Below are 18,963 nucleotides of genomic sequence, written 5' to 3' on the forward strand. Positions count from 1 at the left end.
TTTCTTTGCCAGAAAGTGCTTTTTTTGCCATGTTTATTACCGAACTGATAGAAAAGTGAGCTGAGAAGAACATCAAGTACATGAATATATTACGGGGTACAAATATTTCTTGTCCCAATTTGATTCAGAGATAAAACACAGCATGCTTTACAATAGCTTACATTTTTAAAGAACCCCAAGGATAAACAAATGATTTTACTTTATTTCCAACTAGGGTGAAATTTTAATTTACTGAATTAAATTGCCTGGAGCATATAATAAATGGACATCTTAGCTATGGAAACTACAGTTTCTTTCATATTGACCATCGTCATCAAGAGAGTTATTTATACTCTCCGTTTAAGTTACTTAAAAGCCACAGTAGTGACAACTCCATGCATTAATTTGGTGCCTTCTGAATGTGTGTAATCATGTGTGGACTTTAAAATTCCAAAGTGTTTAAAATTGTTTTATTAATGTACCGTAGATATTTACAAGATTTTCATAATATACATTTTTTCTTTCCAAACAAGTCAGTTTTAAGAATGTATCTTGTAACAGGGGCTGGAGAGCTTATTTACAGAATGATTTGCTTTCAAAAAAACTCAAAGATTTATTGTTTTCTTCATCATATAAGAGGCTGAATAGCAAAACAGTAAAAAATCGTGATGACAATTGACAGGAAATGGATGCTAAGTTCTATGACTGAAACTCCTCTGGAACTCAGACCTGCAAAATATAAAAGTGAAACAAAATGTCTTGAGAAAAAGTAAAATTACTTGTTAGATTAATTCTTCATGAACTAAAATGCATACTGTTATTTCTCTTTTAATAACACATTTTAGTACACTTGTTTCACTTATATTGGATTTAATTTTAGGAAGTGTATTTAACCCTCTGTCCTAGGATATCTGTTTTAAATATAAAAATAAAAAAGAAAAATGCCTAAAATTGGCCAAGTCTGACTACAGGGCAGAGTAGTATTGGCTAACGTGGCAGCTGGTGACTTATACTCAGTCACAGCTTCAGGTAGATGCGTGAGTGATTCTTCTAAAGAAGAAATAATAAATTATTATTACATGCTAAATATGACCAATTGGTGATACCTGCTTAGGACATCATATTGAGAGGATTTGAAAGCGCTGACTCAGCTCAGTATGAATGTCGTAATCGATTAGTGATGTCCGCCATGAAAATGGGAAGAGAGGTGTTATGTACATGTGCTTCATATTTGCTCTCCTTGCTCTCAGAAGCCTCCAAGTAAGTAGCCATAGAGAAACGTTCTCGTTTTTGTGCCAATAGAATGAAGCATATACCAATGACACACAGTTGTGAGGGTTTGTTTTTTTTTAGATTCAAAATGAGGAAATATAAAACTGTGATTTATAAGCATGTTGTAAATCTGAGGGATTAAAGAAAGTTGACTCATCACCTCTTGCTCACAATTGAAAAGTGAAACCATAGACCTTTTATTTTTTCACCCAACATTTAAACAAGAATTGGAAAGATTCACAGAGCCCAGATTTCATGCTGGCATCTGTCTGGATTCAAAATCTACAACAGGAATGGTGATTCAACTTACTTGACATTTTTGGAATCCTAATTTCCTCACTGCTGCTTCCATCCCCACCATCACTAACTGTTCTTATTTCAATCAAGTAGTCCTCTTCAAATGGAACCAGAAGCTCAGCAGATGTGTTGTTTGTTTCCAAAATATGAGTTTTACTCTGTCTGTTTTGCCGGTACAGAATCTGAATAAAATGGTGAATCAAGTTAAATGGACATGTTGCTTATCTAAGGTTCAGAAACTCTTATGGAACACTATAACACTACGAGCATTATACATGCTGTAATCCTTGGATGGAAATATCTGGTCTGTGCCTTTTCTTTAAATTTAGTTGTTAGAGAAAGATTTCCTTTTTGGCCAGTGCTTCTGAAATGAGAATAGATTTTTCTCTATTAATTAAATAGCTTCAGGCCATTATCTTTGGAGCTTGTCGTGAAAAGTTACTGGTTAGTTTGGACCCATTTCAGTTGTCTGAATACTATATGCATTTGCCAGGAGAGGATGTTCATTACCACTGATGGAAATGGTTTGCTCTGGGTTTTTGACTGTACTCTTGTTGGAGTCCTTTTATGTTGTTAAAAGATGATATCCTACTGTAGCCTAAGTTCTAGAAATTCTATTTGAATATACTTTTTGACCTCATACTCATCTCACAGTTACTATCTACATACACCATCATTTTTTGATGGCAAGGGGAGTCACTTGAAAAAAGACTGTTGCATACTATAAAGTTTTATTTCTTAATGCTCCATGACACATTCTGACCTCACAATATAAAATTTTCCATGAAGAATTTAAAAGCAGCAATGCCAAGTATTTTCAGAACATTGGGAAAAAAAGATTCCTATATTTCCATGGGCATAAAATTTGTTTCTTATTTGGTTCTGACATTTCTGGTTCCTTAGTAAGTTAATTGATATGGTTAAAAGAAAAACAGAATACTCACCTTGTAGCCCAATACTTCAGACTCATTTTCCATGGTTTTTACATGCTCCCAGTTTAGGCATAATTTAGAGTTTGTCAGCTTCCAGGCGATGTTAGCTGGTGGTTGGCTTGGAGCTTTAAAAAGATGATCAAAGATCCAAATGAATTTAAATTAGCTCATGGTTACTATATGACCCATTGACATGAAAAGGGAAAATAAATCGTGTATAATTAGCATAGAAGGAGCTAAAATGTTTTCAGTGTCTTTTGAAATATCATATTAATTCTAATCAGAGTAAGCAAATTCATTCAAATTCCGGTCATTTGGAAATATCTCTGTGACAAACTTATGAATTAATAATGGCATGCTGGATGTCCAGTATTAATTTATTAATCACTGCTGTTGAATTTGTTTACTTTACTATATATGAATAGAGGGAGGGCTTCTTTATCTAGTGTTTAATTTGTCCATCAATCAATAAGCATCTCAGACAAACTCAGGCGGCAAACTTTTTACATATATCAACACAAAGGTATTAATTCCTAGTAGTCCTTTACTTAATAATCATGTACTAGTTAGGACTTTCACTGTAAGTAATACAACCAACTCAAGGTGTTTTAAAACAAAATATTAGGAATATACTGTAAAGGATATAGGGGACTCTCTTAGAATTCCTGGCAGAATGCAGCAGAGCCTCAGAAGGAACAAAAAATGTCCAAAAGCCAAGAAGTTCCTCTCTCTACCTCTCACAGTAGTTTTTGCTGCATGCTCATCTTGCCATAGACCATCTCTTTGTTCTCAGTGAGTGTGGCAGAAATCATGACTGCTCACCTACACCTGAGGTTTGAAATTTCCTCTGTTCAGAGATAGTCCAAGCTAGAATTTCCAAGTAAAAGCTGATGATTGGCTTAATTTGGCCATATTCTATCTTAGCCCAATCAATTGTGGCTAGACAGTGAGAAAGATACATGTCACTTAATATAGATAGAGCTGGTAGGAACCCTGAAGAGGAAAAATTACAAACTGGATGATCATCCCAAAAGGTGTCTACTCTAAATCCAAACTGTGCTTTTAGTTCCCTGAAATTAATGTTTTCTGGGAGAAACGTAGTGGGAAGTAAGGGAAGACGTATTTAGAATCAGCCTTCTAAATGAATGGATCTTGTCCAACTGAGAAATTTTACATGCGAGCAAACTAGAGTCCAGGTTGGAAATCTACATCTTTAAAAGCATGCAGCTAATGAGTGGCTGATCCCAGTCAGAATCCTGGTCTCTTGATTTTTAATCTAGTTTTTCTCCATGACAGCATACTGTTTCTCAAAGATTTGAGTCCACATGATTATTTTTGAGATTTAAGAAACTGGAGACATTAAAAATAATTCAGCTGGATAGCAGAGGCAAAGATAAAACTACCCGGCAAGATGTTTTTGGCATCTTATTTGAATTTGTGAGGTTGAATGAGCATAGTATTTAACTCATTATAACACTGATGGGAATAGAAATGATTTCTTTTGGAGTTTTGACTCAACTGCTATTTAATGTCTTATGTGCTACTGGAAGAATCACAGAGTGTCCAACATTGCATTATGATACATCTACTTGCCTTCGCCAATCCCCTGGGTTATCATTCACCCAGCCACTTACACCTCGTTTGGGATGTAGTGGAGAGATAAATGTTTCCCCTATGCTCTCATGGGACTCAGTTCATATTTTATTATGAACTTATCACATTGAATTATAGCTATTCATGCTCTGTGTTTATTTAAATTTACTGAGGACATATGACTTGTTCAACTCTGTATTCCATCATCCAGCATGGTGCTTGGCATGTAGGAGGAGGCATATATTTCATATATGTTAAATAAATGACTGTGTAATAGATGGCTAAAGAAAAACTACTTGGGGTCCTGTGTGATTTTCTTGGGTCATATTAATTATGTACTGGGCTGTGGGAAGATCCATAGGTGACACAGTGTGGCCAGTCCATTCATTATGCTGTCCTATAATCAAGGCCAATTGACATGGCCAAACCTATAACAATCCACGTGAATTTATAAGACGAGCATGCCAATTGGATCAACCATGTCCTAGTACATTTCTTGGCAATATAAACCCAATCATAATAAAAGACTGAGAGTTTTGCGCTTGGTAAGAACTCAGTGAATGATTGTCAGTATGTTTATTTCTGAAGGACTGATGGCAATGATTATAGTTTTGTAACAGTTTTCCCTCAACTTATCCCAAAGTGCCTTTTCTAATCTTTTTCTCAGCTATAAAAGAGATAATATAAAAATTCTCACAAGATACCAGTTTTAATATCTAATATACTCCTGTGACTCATTTCTTTTACTTTGTTCTTTAAAACAAAGTGCTAACATTAACAACATCATACAATCAATACAGCAAAAATATAAATTCAGTCCTTTGATGTCACTGGCAGTGATGAATTCTGAAGGTTTCATCTATTGCTGTGCCCTTTCTGTTTGTTTGCATGTTTAGATAAAAAGTACTACTTTTAACACTATGAATCCATTGATGAAGCGCCAGACTGAGAGAGAGAAGAACTGACTTCTACTAACTATATGGTAGTGATTGTGTCTTTGATACTGGAACATTTGCATTTATTTCCGCATCTGCCAAAACAGAAGTAAGGCTTTCCATGAACATAAAATGAGAAACATTCTGTCAAGAATGAACTCACGGTATGAATGGCCAATTGTGTGGATTATTTGGAATGCTTTACCTCTCTTGCTATCCGGGAGGTGTTGGGCTTTGAAGTCAGAGAGACCTGAATCTGTATCCAGTCTCTTCCAAGAGGCCTGGTTTTCCAATCTTTGGAATGAGACTAAAATATTTTAGTTATAAGAGTTTTAGCTTCCATGAAATAAAATAGGAAATATTCCTATCTTGGTTAGTGGTGCAAACTAAATAGCTCAGTAACTGTTAATTCTCTTCGTGGGAGTAGCAGTTCTTCACTGTGGCATTATGACATAATCAGTTTTTCCGTTGTGTTCAATGCAGTTTGCTACTAATAACAGAATTCCGAAGTTTGCAAAAGATTCACTTCTTAAATATAATTAGGGTATACTCAAGATTTTCCCTTAATAATTTTGCTCTTACTTGGGTTCTTTATGTGCTTTTCGAAAGGCAGATAAAGTGGTGAAGTCTCAGCTAATTATCTGGGAAGTTCTCATAGTCTATAGCTTTTCTTATTTTTGTCCATGAGTGTGACTCCAATGCCAATGCCTTGTGTCCAGTATTTTTTTTTTTAAGTTTCTAAAATGTGCTTCAAAAGGCCATCATCTTATTATGAACACCTTTAACAGCCCTGGTTTCATGAATTTGATGTATTTGCTTAAACTGGATTGCAAATATCTATGTTGAAATTGAAATTTGTATTACCTAGGAAAAACAAAACACTGTCATGTGGATAATGTAAAACAACATGCCATGGATGTTTGTACCTACTTGGTACAAGTACCAAGTACCTACTCAACAAACAAGCACTTTTCTAGTTTACTGAAAGAATTTTGCAGGCAATTTCCAAAGACTAAATAATTTTCTATTAATCAAATAACAGAGCAACATTAAACTAGCCCTCTGCAGCTCTAATGGCTTCCCTGTGATCAGTTTTTCTGTAGATGGCATTTATATTCCACTGTAGTTCACACTGTGAATTCAATTCAAAAACAACTTCTTATGTTACACTTCTAAGTAACAGCATGGGGTTGACATTTGGGAAAGAGAGAAGGAACATAAGTGCAAGATGAAATAAAAGCTTAATGCTTCCTTTATGTCTAAATATGGATTGATTGCATTATTTACAGCAAGAAAAATCCAGTACAGAGTGCTAGTCAGTCGACGTCAGGGGCCAAATTGAACCAAAATTTGCAAACACTTTCTGTTACTGGCTCTGAATACTTCTGTCTACATAAGCAGTGCTTTTTCCTCTTGTAGTTGATGTAAATATTTTTCTCCCATTGGTTGTAAATCTAAATTCCATTTAAGCGAAGTCTGTGTGGATCACAATATACTTGTACTTGCAGTGCTCCTCAGTTTTCTTTTGGAAAGATATAATTTTTAGTAAGCTACAATACTTAATGTTAAACCACTGATATTTACTTTAAAAAAACCTGTAAGGCTATCAACATCACCAGCAACAATAATAACAAAGACTTCAGAAGCTTTGCATATGCTGTTCCTTCTGTTTGGAGGTCTCTTTGTCCACTAGCTCCTTTTTATCTTTTATGTCATATCAAAATATATAGCCTTCCCCATATAGGTGCTCCTATGTATATCTCAGCCTCTTATTTTCTTCATATTACTTTTCATAATTTTTGATTATTTCATTTCATTTTTTTTCTTGTTTTAAGTTGCCTCCCCACTAAAATAGCAATAGCCCAAAGGCAGGTATTGTTCCTGTTTTAATCTCCATTAGGCACCTAACCCTGTGCATGGCTCATGGCAGGCACTGTTTTCTTGAGTGATTATCTAATTCATCATGTTTCCAAAAAAAAGGCTCTGTCTTCTGTTTAGCGTACCCAATCAGAATAGGCAGAGATTTTGGTAAATGTGAGCTCTGCTTTCTCAGAATTTACAATGGATGATCAAATATCAAATGGAAAATCTAGACAGTGACAGTATGAATGTGTGATGGATGCAGAATTTTTTGCTGTCAGCACTATTCAGAGGTAATGTTGGTGTCATCTCAAGGACATGGAAAATCAAAGTTAGATCCAGGGATAGCCCTTAGAATCAGAGCTATCTTCAATGTTTCATTAAAGCCATTTCTCATCTTTGCTTTGCCTGTCCTTCCATCACCCTTGAAGAAAATTTCTGCAACAAATTTATGAAAAGAAAGAAAGTAGAAAGTAGATGGGCTTTCCTACTTTAAGAAATGCAAAGAAAGTGAAATCACCTCTAAAGAAGAAATATAATAATATATGCTACTACACATTGAGCTCTCAGTATATGGCTGCCTCTGGGTCACCTTGGTATATATTATATCTTTTAGTTCTCAGAGCAAACTCTGGAGGAAAGTACAGTCATCTCTGTTTTTCAGTTGAGAAAATGGGCTCTGAGTTATTAAGTAATTAGACTTACCACACAGTTCATGGCTGGGCTGGGATTCATACCCAACTTTATTTCACTCTGAAATTCTTTTCTAGCTATTTCCAATAATATTTCACAATGGTCCAAAGTTATAGAATCACCCAGTAAAATGCAAATATATTAAAGGGGAAATTTATAGATCAGTAGCAAAGATATTTGTCTGTTTATAGGCACGGTGGGACCACTACAAACTGGGAGAATGCGTGAAATTAGATAAGTGAATGTTAAACTTTAGAAGATCAGTAAGTCTGGTGCTGCGAGGGCTAGATGAGGAATGGGATGAAAAGAAATTTGGGGACAGACTGTGAAAGATCTTGTACACCTTTCTCTTTGTTCTCTGGAATAGAGGAGACAGTGAAATTTTGGAATTAGAAGAGAGTATGATTCCATTTTAGGGATAAAAATCTCAAGCCAGTTTGAGGTCTGGACTGAAGATTTGAGAGTCTGGAGGGAGAGAGACTATTTAGATGGTTAGAGATGAAGATTGCAAACTAGTACAATGTCCATGGGATCCAGAGATTCAGAAAGTCCATGTTCATAGTATGCCAGTCCAAAAGATGCCACAGCAGAACCTTTTTAAGCATCTGTTTTCTTGTATCTAGGAATTAAAATAACATACTCCTTGTTGTGTTGTAATAATTGAGATAAGTATGTAGAATATTAACGCTGGGCTTGGGACATGAGTGCTCAGTATTTTGTAACTGTCATAGGCAGAATAAGGGCCTCCCAAACATGTCCAGATTCTAATCCCCAAAACCTGTGGATATGTTACTTGTTGCACATGTGATTATGTTAAGGATCTTGACATGGATAAATAATCCTGGATTCTCCAGGTGGGTTCAATGTAATTACAAGGATTCTGATGAAGGAAAAAAGGCAAGAGAGCCAGAGTCAGAGGATATGTGAAGATAGAAGAGGAAGTCAGAGTCAGAGGAAGACTTGAGGATACCATGAGGCTGGCATTGAAGATAGAGGCAGGGGCCACAAGCCAAGGAGAGAAGGCTCTCTAAAGGACAGAAAATGCACGGAAACAAATGCTCTTCTAGAGTTTCCAAAAGGAACACAGCCCTTGCCCATATCTTGTTTTCCAGCCAGTGAAACTCATTTCTGACTTTTGACCTCTAGAAGTGTTTGAAAACAAATTTATATTGTTTTCAACCACTAAGTTGTGCTAATTTGAATAGCAACAATAGGAGACTAAAGTAGTTTCTGTTCTATTTTCATAATGTTAGTGATAAAAAATGTTGAAAGAATAAAATTAGAGGTTTTATTTGTATCCAAATACAAGATAGAGTCTTGTAGAACCTTATTCTCAAGTCCTTGTTGGATATTTTTATAAAAATGCTGATGCGCACAGGCTGGTGAAAGCCAAATTTAAGAAATATTGAAACAAGGTTTTCATGAAAGAGATTAGGAATTACGAGGGTTTTTGTGTGTTTGATTGAATCAAAAAAGAAGGCGGATGCTAAAGAAACACTAAACTTCACTTTATACTTTGACTCTCATCTCACTCTTCTCTCAGCAGATATATTCTAGCACTGTATCTTGATAAAATTACTCCCTGTTAATTAAATTGTTTTCAAAGGATATGTCTCCTACTCTTTGATAAGGCTGATCTCATGTGAACACTCAGGCAAACCACTAACAATGTTCTTGGCATTTAATCCAAATTTCAGTCAAGCCCATTTGTAGGACCAAGTGGGTCAACTGAGCAAACCTGTGTCTAAAACAAGTTTTCTGCCTAAACACATAGAGTTGGTTAGCACAAACTATCACATGGTTAATTTAGGTTGCATGGACAATCAAACAAATTCAAGTTAAAGGAAAAAAATTATTTTTAAGGTTATATGTGTATATGTATGTATGTATGTTTTTACAGGTGGCCCTCTGTATCTGCGTATCTCTGGGTTCCACATTGGCAGATTCAACCAAGTTAGGATTGAAAATATTTGAAAGAAATTCCAGAAAGTTCCAAAAAGCAAAACTTGAATTTGCTAACAACTATTTACATAGCATTTACATTGTATTTGCAACTAGTTACATAACATTTATTGTTTTAGGTATAATAAGTAATCTAGAGATGATTTAAATTATACGGAGGATATATGTAGATTATATGCAAACCCTGTGCCATTTTACATAAGGGACTTGGGCATCTGTGGATGCTCCTGGAACCAATCCCCCTAGGCTACTGAAGGACAATTGTATATGTGTGTGTGTATATATAGATGTATATACATGGTCTCCTATGTATATCATGTATATATCTATATCTCTATATCTTCTTGATAATTAAGTTTATTGTTCAGGTCTCAGCCCACCTTAAACTGGTTAATGGAATCGCATTTAATATGAGTCAGCTTGAGTGTTATATCAACAACTACACTAAAATGTCTGTCAGTTTGTCACAGATCTGTCAGATCTGTGAGGTTTTTTTGATACTATCTTTACGCATTTCTAATCACCCTTGATTTTGCCTGAGATAGAAACTAAATTACACACAAGAGTTTCTGTGAGTTTGGCATCTCTCAATCAGCTAGAAGGAAATGTCTGGGCAAATTTAAAACCACTGATTGATTGGAGATTTCAATCAGATTTTCAGATTAACTGAAAGAGGCTAGACTCCAGAAGGACCATGGAAGCAAATCGTTCATACAGGTATATGGCAATGACGTCATCAACTTGGTCAAGATGGAGTAAAACAGGAAGAGGAATAGAACCACATCTCTAGCTAGTCAGTTCTAGAAGATCACTCATAACGTCTTTATCAAACTAGGGGATTGAAGGAGAGCTGGTTTAAGAGTTGTTGATCCACACGTACTCTTTCCTTAAAATGGACTGGTACTAGAGAGTTTTTGTTCATCTGTTTGTTTCCTGCTTAGCAGTTCCACAGTACTTTGTATTTTCCAATGTGCTCCTATAATCAGAACCTCGTTTGTGCCTCATTGATAATTTGAGAAAATAGTGAGGGCAGAGAAAATTTCCATTTGACAGTTAAGAAAATTAAAGCAGAAAAATGGAATGTCTTGTCCTGTATCAGGTCATGAGTCACTGACGTACCCAGAATTAGAACACAAATCTCTGGCTACTGGCTGGTGATATGAACACAAGTGGATAATGCGGTCTGTAATCAAAAACCTATTAACTGAGATGATTCCCAAGTTCTTTTTGGACATGAAAAATATGTATATGGAAAAAAAAACTTTGTATCACTTGATTTTCAAACTTTTTAAAACCACCTATTCTTTCCCAATACACAGGGAAAAACGAATGCAGTATTTAAAGGCAAGCTCTATTTTTTCCTGTCGGTTAGTAGCAGTGAATTCATGTCTTAGTCATTCTCAGAATTCAGCAACTATATTTGTTACTCTTTTTCATTGGGATTTAGAGACCAAAGAATGTGCTTTAAAAAGCCTGTTAACACAATTTATGTTCATCTACAATATACAAGAAATATGTAAATATTATGCAATTATAAAAATTACAAATTGCAGCTCTTACTAAGTCACATCTGATCAGTTTGCTCTTTACTACTTTGCTTCATATTATGGAATATTTATGCAATACCAGACTCACTCACAGGACAAATGCAGCAACAATCAACTCTTCATCCTTTATTTAGTAGGTCCTATCTGTGTGAAAGATATTTAGCTTATTGTTAAGGGAGATAAAAAGAAGCACAAGAGTTAATTCTTGGATTTCAGGGGCTACCAAGTAATTTGCAGTGATAAAATATCATAGAAGGAAAGATCTAGGTATCTGACAGTGCAAGGATCACATCAAGACTCAAATGGTAAACCAAACCAACAAAAACAAGCAAAAAAATCATTGACTAAGCATTTACTAAAGTATGTACTGGACACTTTCTATTAATTATCTGTTTGAATCTTGAACAAAACCCAGTGAGAAAATAGGTACTATTTTTCCTTCATTTTACAGATGAGGATCTTGAGACTGAAAGATTAAGTAACCCACTTAACAGTCCAAGGATGGGAGGTCAGGTTATGAACTCAAGTTGGAAGAGGGCATTGGAGCCATTATATTCTGTCTTTCATTTATACTGAAAATATTTTCTCTTTTGCAATTCCAAGAAGATCAGAACAGTTCATTTTGATTTTGTTACCAGAAAGTTTCAACAGTTATCCAGATTTAAGGGACAAACCCACTTGACTAAATAAAGTGATCAGTAAAATGATGAGGTGGTAAGAATGAAATGGAAATTGAGCAAAGGAATGTTTCTAACTGTAGGTGAATCTTGGTCCCTGCAATGTGATATATACTTACGAGACTTCTTGGTGGTCCCATTGGCTGGGGGGCTTGAGGGCCCTGTCCCAGCAGTGTTGTAAGCTCTCACGGAAGCAAAGTAGACGGTGTTAGCTTTCAGCCCTGTGATGTTTTTGGTTGTGACATTTCCACTGACCCTAATTTTACCAATCACGGATTTTTTGGAGTCATCTGTCCAGTATAAGACCTGATCATTAAAAACAAAGAACAAAAAGTTTTATTGTTCCCTAACAACTGTGAACCACAGTGGCATATGGGAAGAAGTCAGGTGCATAAATGAGAGAATATTTTCCAATTAAAATGGTTATACAATAATAACAAAATAGTCAAAGTCCAAAATTTATAGGGAAAAATAAAAAAAAGAATACAAATTCACAATGGAAATTAGAGAACCTAGGTTTTTTTAGATTACCACAATAAAATATTTCATGAAATATCTAAAGGTTGACAGCTTTAACAAAGGGTATACAATAAGTCAGAAAAAAACAAGATTCATACTATCAATCAAAGACTTACATTATGTTTTACTATTGACATTTCCTGGAGAGTTTTTTAAAATCATAGATGAATTAATAATTCAACTTATCCTGAGGCCTTCCTGTGTATTAGCACTGTTTTAGGCATATTGGAAAAGACAAGAGAGATTAAAGCATAGTGCCTGCCTTTGAACCTCTTATAATCTAGTTAAGATATTAGAGTACATATGTAAAAAGAAAGCAGAGAATGCATCCCAAAAGAGTGATATGGAAATAAATGCTAAAAGAATTTAAAGAAACGTAGTATCAGGGAGTGATCAGAGAAGGGTTCAAAGAGCAGGGGAGACTAGAGATGAACTTTGAGAAATAAATAGAGTTCAGATAAGAGGTAAGGCATTCTAGGATTGGAGTGGCAGAGGCATCTGTCTGTTACCATATGAGTAGAACTTTCTGTTTGGACAAGAGGGTTCAGATAAAAAGAAAAAAATAAAAAGAACAGTACAAGGCAAAATCATAATTTTATTCTAACTCCAAAATAAACCTTGTAACTCATTTTGTGAATCATTAGATTTACAAGTCAAAGGAACAATAAGTGATTAATAAGTCTTATCCCTTAACTTTGTGAGAATGAAGGCCCATAAATTCAAAGTGATTGGCCTCATTCTAGATAGACTATAAATGACAGATTAGGAGAATTTAGGCTTTTTCTTATCGCTTAACTGCCTTTCCGAGATGACTAACTTTTTGCAAGTTATGCTTCAGTCCTTAGAGCAGGTTTCCCAGTGAGACTCTTCTATGGTTTAAGATCACTGAAGATTAAATGTTTACTTCTCCCCAAAAAACAAACATGACTGGGCTTCCCTGGTGGTGCAGTGGTTGAGAGTCCGCCTGCCGATGCAGGGGACAGGGGTTTGTGCCCCGGTCCGGGAGGATCCCACATGCCGCGGAGCGGCTGGGCCCGTGAGCCATGGCCGCTGAGCCTGCGCGTCCGGAGCCTGTGCTCCGCAACGGGAGAGGCCACAACAGTGAGAGGCCCGCATACCACAAAAAACAAAAAAACATGACTGCAGTTTGGATAATTAAATAAGTTAATCACCTGATTACTCTTTAAATGGTACCATTTGTTACTTTGCTTGCTTAAGATCACCCGGAAAGGTCCCCTCCATTAATTCCTCTCTATAGCTTTAGACATATACTATCATATACTAAGAACTAGGTTAGTAGTACAGGACTGTTGAACAGAGCTATTGCTAGCTGGCATATTCATAGTAGAAAGTGAAATTAATGTGGATTACCTCATAGCCCAGAACTCTTCCAGTGTTTCTATTCCAGGCAATAGCATTCCATGAAACCTCCATTTCCGAAGCAGAAAAACTTTGAACAGAAGTTCCCCTTGGGGCCACTTGAGGTTCTACCATCCAGAGAAAGACACAACCATCTTCAGCAGAGTTGTTCATGAAAACAAATGCAAAATATACATACAGTCTCAAGGAGGAGCATTCCACTGCTGACCACAACTTACCATCTTCCCCAGAGTAGACAATGGACGTGGTACTCAGAGCTCCTTCTCCTTTCTTATTATATACACCCACTTTGACTTCAAAGGGAGAGAGGGGGGTGATGCTTTCATTTCTGTAAACAAACCTTGACGAGTCTACAAATGGTACTCTTTCCTTGGTCCATGTTGTTGAGCCAACTGGCCGCAGCATGATGATGTATCCAAATTCCTCTCCATTCTGTAGTTCTTCTGGAATTGACTTGGGCAGAAGTGATCAATCACTGAGTATTTAGAAAAAGGTATTGTACCGCTATTGTTATGTTTATTGATTGTTTGGCATATCTTTTGTAGAGATAGCATGGATATTTACCCTGTTTAATGAAGTATTGAAAAAAAAAAAAAAACTTCTATTTGGAATGCCAATTAGAAAAATGATCCCAACTTAAGACACTCAGATAAATAAATGAAAAATTTAAATGGAAATGTAAAACAGGTTTTACATGTTTATATATCCTTCCTGATTATTCCTAAATTGTAATAATAAAATGGTTTATAAGATTGTAAGATTTTATAAGCTAAAACATAATTTTGATATAAAATTTTAAACTCAGCACAAAATTAACTTGTTAACTATTTCAAGGCTAGCCATGTTTTCCTTTCACATTTTCAACAAATTTTTGTAAAATACAGGTGATATAATCAATGTGTAATAATATTTGCTTTAAAACATATAGACTATTACTCAAACACAAACATATAAGGGACCGTCTAATATATATATATTTTTTTGAAACATACATCTTCATTAGTCGTAGTATCAGTGTGCACTTTTCTTAATATTAAAAAACAAACAACAGAAAGTTTGCTAAGTCCCAGAGACAAAATTCTGAGTCATTTAAAACTTAAATTTATTAAAATTACAAAACAAAAATAGATACAAGTTCCCCATTATAAATAATCACATAAAGAAGTGAAAATGAATTAGTCCTTGAATTTAGACAAATATTCCAGCTGTTTATAAGAAAGTTATATTTTAAAATGATAGAAGTTATTTAGTTTTTGTAAAGGAAGATACTTTTTATTTCTGAACATTTTCATGTAGACTAATAAAGGCATACCTGATAGGGCATAATGCTTGAGTCTCTCATGCACACAGCTTTATTCCTGAGGTTTTCCTTACCAAAGGTATCCATTTATTGTATCACATTATCCTGTGACTTAGACCACACATCTGGTTATCCAGCAGTGGGCACCAGAACAAAAGGCACCCTCTTGGTCAGAATCTTTGAGGTGTTCTGGTACAGAATCTCTGAATTCTTCTTTTTTTTTTTACACATATATACATTTCATTATTTTTAAAATAATCTTTTCCATTGTGGTTTATGCCAGGAGATTGGATACAGTTCCCCATACACTAGGACCTTGTTGTTTATCCATTTTAAATGTAATAGTTTGCATCTGCCAACCCCAAATTCCTAATCCATCCTCCTCCCTACCCTCTTCCTCCAGGCAACCACAAGCCTGATCTCTGTGTGTCTGTTTCTGTTTTGTAGATAGGTTCATTTGTGCCATATTTTAGATTCCACATATAAGTGATATCATGTGGTATTTGTCTTTCTCTTTCTGACTTACTTCACTTAGTGTGATAATCTCGTCCATGTTGCTGCAAATGGCATGATTTTATTCTTTTTTATGTTTGGGTAGTATTCCATTGTATATTTGTATCACAACTTCTTTATCCATCAGAATCTCTGAATTCTATAGTGACTAGCAAACCCAATTAATTCCTCTCCCTTATGGAATTTGAATATGAAACATAGGTGTGTTGGGGTAATAATAGATAAACTTAGAGCAAGCAATAAGTAGAAAACATACAGTAGCACGGACACTGAGGCAGTGGAAGCTAGGAGAAAATCTAAGCTGTAAATTATACAGAGAAGGGATAGAATTTAGCCGTTAGTCAAGTAGAAAACTATAAACTATAAGTAAACTCTAAGTAAAGTAAATAGGAAGAACTGAAGGAGGAGCAGGAGGGACTATTAGAACTGAGGCTGGGTTACCAGAACACATGACAGCAGGGTAGGGCTACGGTTCTCAGAACAGTGATGAATGATGTTCCGGTTCTTCTTTTGCCCTGTCTGCTTGGTTACTGAGACTTTTTCCCATCCTCATTACTTCCCATGTAGCTTTAAAATACATCCCCATTAACCAAGATGACCTGAGCTGCTCTCTGCTTCTTGCCATGTGGAACAACCTAAGGAATATGGACTGTGAAAAGCAGAAGAAAAATACATGTCCTGAAATCTTAGGAAAGAAAATGCTTCCTTGTGTTGACACTTCCCTTTCACAGGTAGATCAGAATTAAAATGGTTAACTTTGAGTGGTATGGAAGAAATTTATGAGAATTTAAGCTGCTTGCTAGAGAATTTGATTTCTTTTGGGTGCTTCTCTGATCTTAGATTTAATCAAGATGTTTATTAGTTCATCAGAGAAAGTGGAGGACTTTTGTTTTTGGTAGTGAACTGCAATGAATGTTTCACATGGTGTTCCCTCAAGAAAGATCTGAGTCCAACATGCTCAGTTTAGAGGAGAAAAAAAGGCTTATTTAGGACCTTACTTTCATTCTTTCATATGGGCTGAGAGCCAAACGATAGAGAAATATATATAGCTATTTAACGTGGCCAGAAAGAGAGTTTTCTCCTTTAAGCAGAGAAAGTATTCAGCAGAGTACAGAAATTCAAAACTTCCTCTGGTAATGAAATCTCTTAAAGCTGATAAAGATTAACAGTATAATTCTCCGTCACCGCGTCTGTAAGAACTACATTTTTTGTATAGACCAAGAGTCAGCAAACTATGGCCTTTGAACCAAATCTGGCCTGTAGTCTGGTTTTGAAAATAAAGGTTTTTGGAAACACAGTCACACATGTTAATTTGTATAATGATATGTGGCTTTTGAATGACAATGGCAGGGATGAGAAGTTGTGAAACAGGCCATGTAGCTTGCAAGGCTGAATAGTTTTACTGGCTGACCCCCTAGGTAAAAAGTGTATCAATGAGCAGTTTGGGTGTTTATTTCTTACTCTACAGTTTTTTATCCTATATGCCTAATTTTATAGTCATATTTTTTATGAGACATTTGTCATAAGCACCTCAAACTTGCAGGTATTTTGGGTACAAACTAAAATAACATATGAGTAAAGATACCTTTAAAAAAGGTTAGCAGTTATTACATCCCTAAAGTTAGATATCATGTCTAGGTTAGTGGAAAGATAACAAACCAAAACAAATAACCATACACAAAATACACATTACTTTGGCACAGGAGAAAACACGGGTCGATTATACCACAGTGTACTTATAAACCATAAAGGTGGAGTCAAACTGAGTTTAGAACAGTGGTTGGACCTGGATTAGTGTTGAAAGCTCAATGTGGAGCTAGAGAATTTGGTGGAGTCAAACTGAGTTTAGAACAGTGGTTGGACCTGGATTAGTGTTGAAAGCTCAATGGGTACTTCTTCATCCACAGTGCGGTGACTTTGGCCTGCAATGGTCTCTTTATGCCCGAGTTCTTTTTCACAGCATAGTTCAGATATGCTCTGATGGTACCTTTCCTGACCTCATTTCAGGCTGAGTTAAGACTGTCCTGTCAGTTTCTGAACAAAAAGACTTTTTTTTTTAAGAAATTCATTTTTGTACCCCCACTGCACTACTCGTTAGTGTTCACTGAATTGAAAGTGTTACTGTGTGCCTTCTGGTGGCTCAAATTAATGTATGCATTTCCTTCTAAGTACACATAACTGATTCCTTAAAGAAGTTTGGGCACCAGAAGAATTTGGCTCAGTAACTGCATGTACATTATGCCAAATGTGAATGATAAATGGGAACTTGCATCCATTTATGTAATAGTTTCTGTTAGTATCCTCATATCTGATATCCCAAGAAGAAATACGCAGCGGGAATGATTTTAACTTAATTTTTTTAAAATATAGGTCAGAAAAAGTTTTCTGTAGAGGGTCAGATGCTTAAATATTTTGAGCATTTGGGGATCTAGGGTCTCTTGCAACATCATGAAAGCAGTGATACATAACACATAAGAGAATGGGTATGGTCGTGGGTGAATTTGGCTAGGAAAACGGGGAGCAGGCCAGATTTGGCCTGTAGGTGATGTTCTCTGGAACCTGGCTTTAAAAAGAACATTATAAATCGTGGAAAGATTTTTTTTTTTTTGGTAATTCACATCATCTCTATTTAAGAATAGTATACATAGGATTTCCCATTCTCCTCACGTATAGACTGAGTAAAAGCTGTGATTTACCAACCTTTAGTAATTTCTGACCGTGGAGGAGAAAAAACAAGGGGTGAAGTTAGGCAGGTGATGAAATGCTTATATGGCCTTCAAAGAATATTGAAACCTAAATAACCTACTCACCATCCCACAAAACCAATCCTGTTTTAGACTACTTGAGAGTCAGTGTTTCTGTGGCAAACGTGTTTGGTAAACAAGAATAACTTGATTAACTTACTACTCAAGGCACATACAGGAAAACTCTTGGCCTCTCTAAACCATGACTTTGCATACGGACCATTGGAATTCTAATTTAGGACAAAGTAAAAAAGCATGGAGAGTCCTGTAGTCAGATGCTTATCTGCCCACCTATATTGCATTTCTAAGCCTATTTTCTTTTCTGAACGTGGCATTGCCACCGGCTAGCATTGTCATGAGGAGTAAATGACACGAAATGTCCAGCACAGCACTGAAAATCCTGTAAGTGCTCCACAAGTGAGCCACATCTCTCTCTGTGCACATCCGTTCATCCAACAGGTACTTCAGGAGGTCGCACCGCATACCAGGCACTGTACTAGGCCCATAACGCATATGTGAAACTAGACGTCCAGAAGAAAGGACAACTTTTATAGTAGCTGCACCTGGTTCCTGGCTCTGTTGTTTACAACCTTTAGAAAACATCTCTGTGTCTCAGTGTTCTCTCATATGAAGAGGGTTTAATAATACTACTTTTTCTCTATCTGTAATAGAATTTTGTTTCTTTTTAAAAATTTTTTATTGGAGTATAGTTGCTGTACAATGTTGTGTTAGTTTCTACTATACAGCAAAGTGAATCAGC

The 18,963-nt window shown here is 35.8% G+C and overlaps 1 protein-coding gene across 4 annotated transcripts in view; it reads right to left on the reverse strand.

Annotated features, from left to right (window-relative positions):
* Nucleotides 1-435: 435 nt before the first annotated feature.
* The window catches only part of CNTN6 (contactin 6), a 293,831-nt gene continuing 275,303 nt past the window's right edge, over nucleotides 436-18,963 (reverse strand). For 3 of the 4 annotated variants that reach the window (XM_065885738.1, XM_065885739.1, XM_065885737.1), the window contains 6 exons: nucleotides 13,865-14,099; nucleotides 13,638-13,753; nucleotides 11,867-12,053; nucleotides 2,493-2,605; nucleotides 1,562-1,730; nucleotides 608-708 (listed from right to left, as the gene is read on the reverse strand). In XM_065885738.1, coding sequence (XP_065741810.1) covers nucleotides 608-708; nucleotides 1,562-1,730; nucleotides 2,493-2,605; nucleotides 11,867-12,053; nucleotides 13,638-13,753; nucleotides 13,865-14,099 — 921 coding nt within the window. Of the gene's footprint in view, nucleotides 709-1,561; nucleotides 1,731-2,492; nucleotides 2,606-11,866; nucleotides 12,054-13,637; nucleotides 13,754-13,864; nucleotides 14,100-18,963 lie in introns of all 4 variants that reach the window. The other variant, XM_065885736.1, reaches the window with a different exon arrangement.

The sequence above is a fragment of the Phocoena phocoena genome, chromosome 10 (genome assembly GCF_963924675.1).
Source record: "Phocoena phocoena chromosome 10, mPhoPho1.1, whole genome shotgun sequence".
Classification (NCBI taxonomy): domain Eukaryota; kingdom Metazoa; phylum Chordata; class Mammalia; order Artiodactyla; family Phocoenidae; genus Phocoena; species Phocoena phocoena.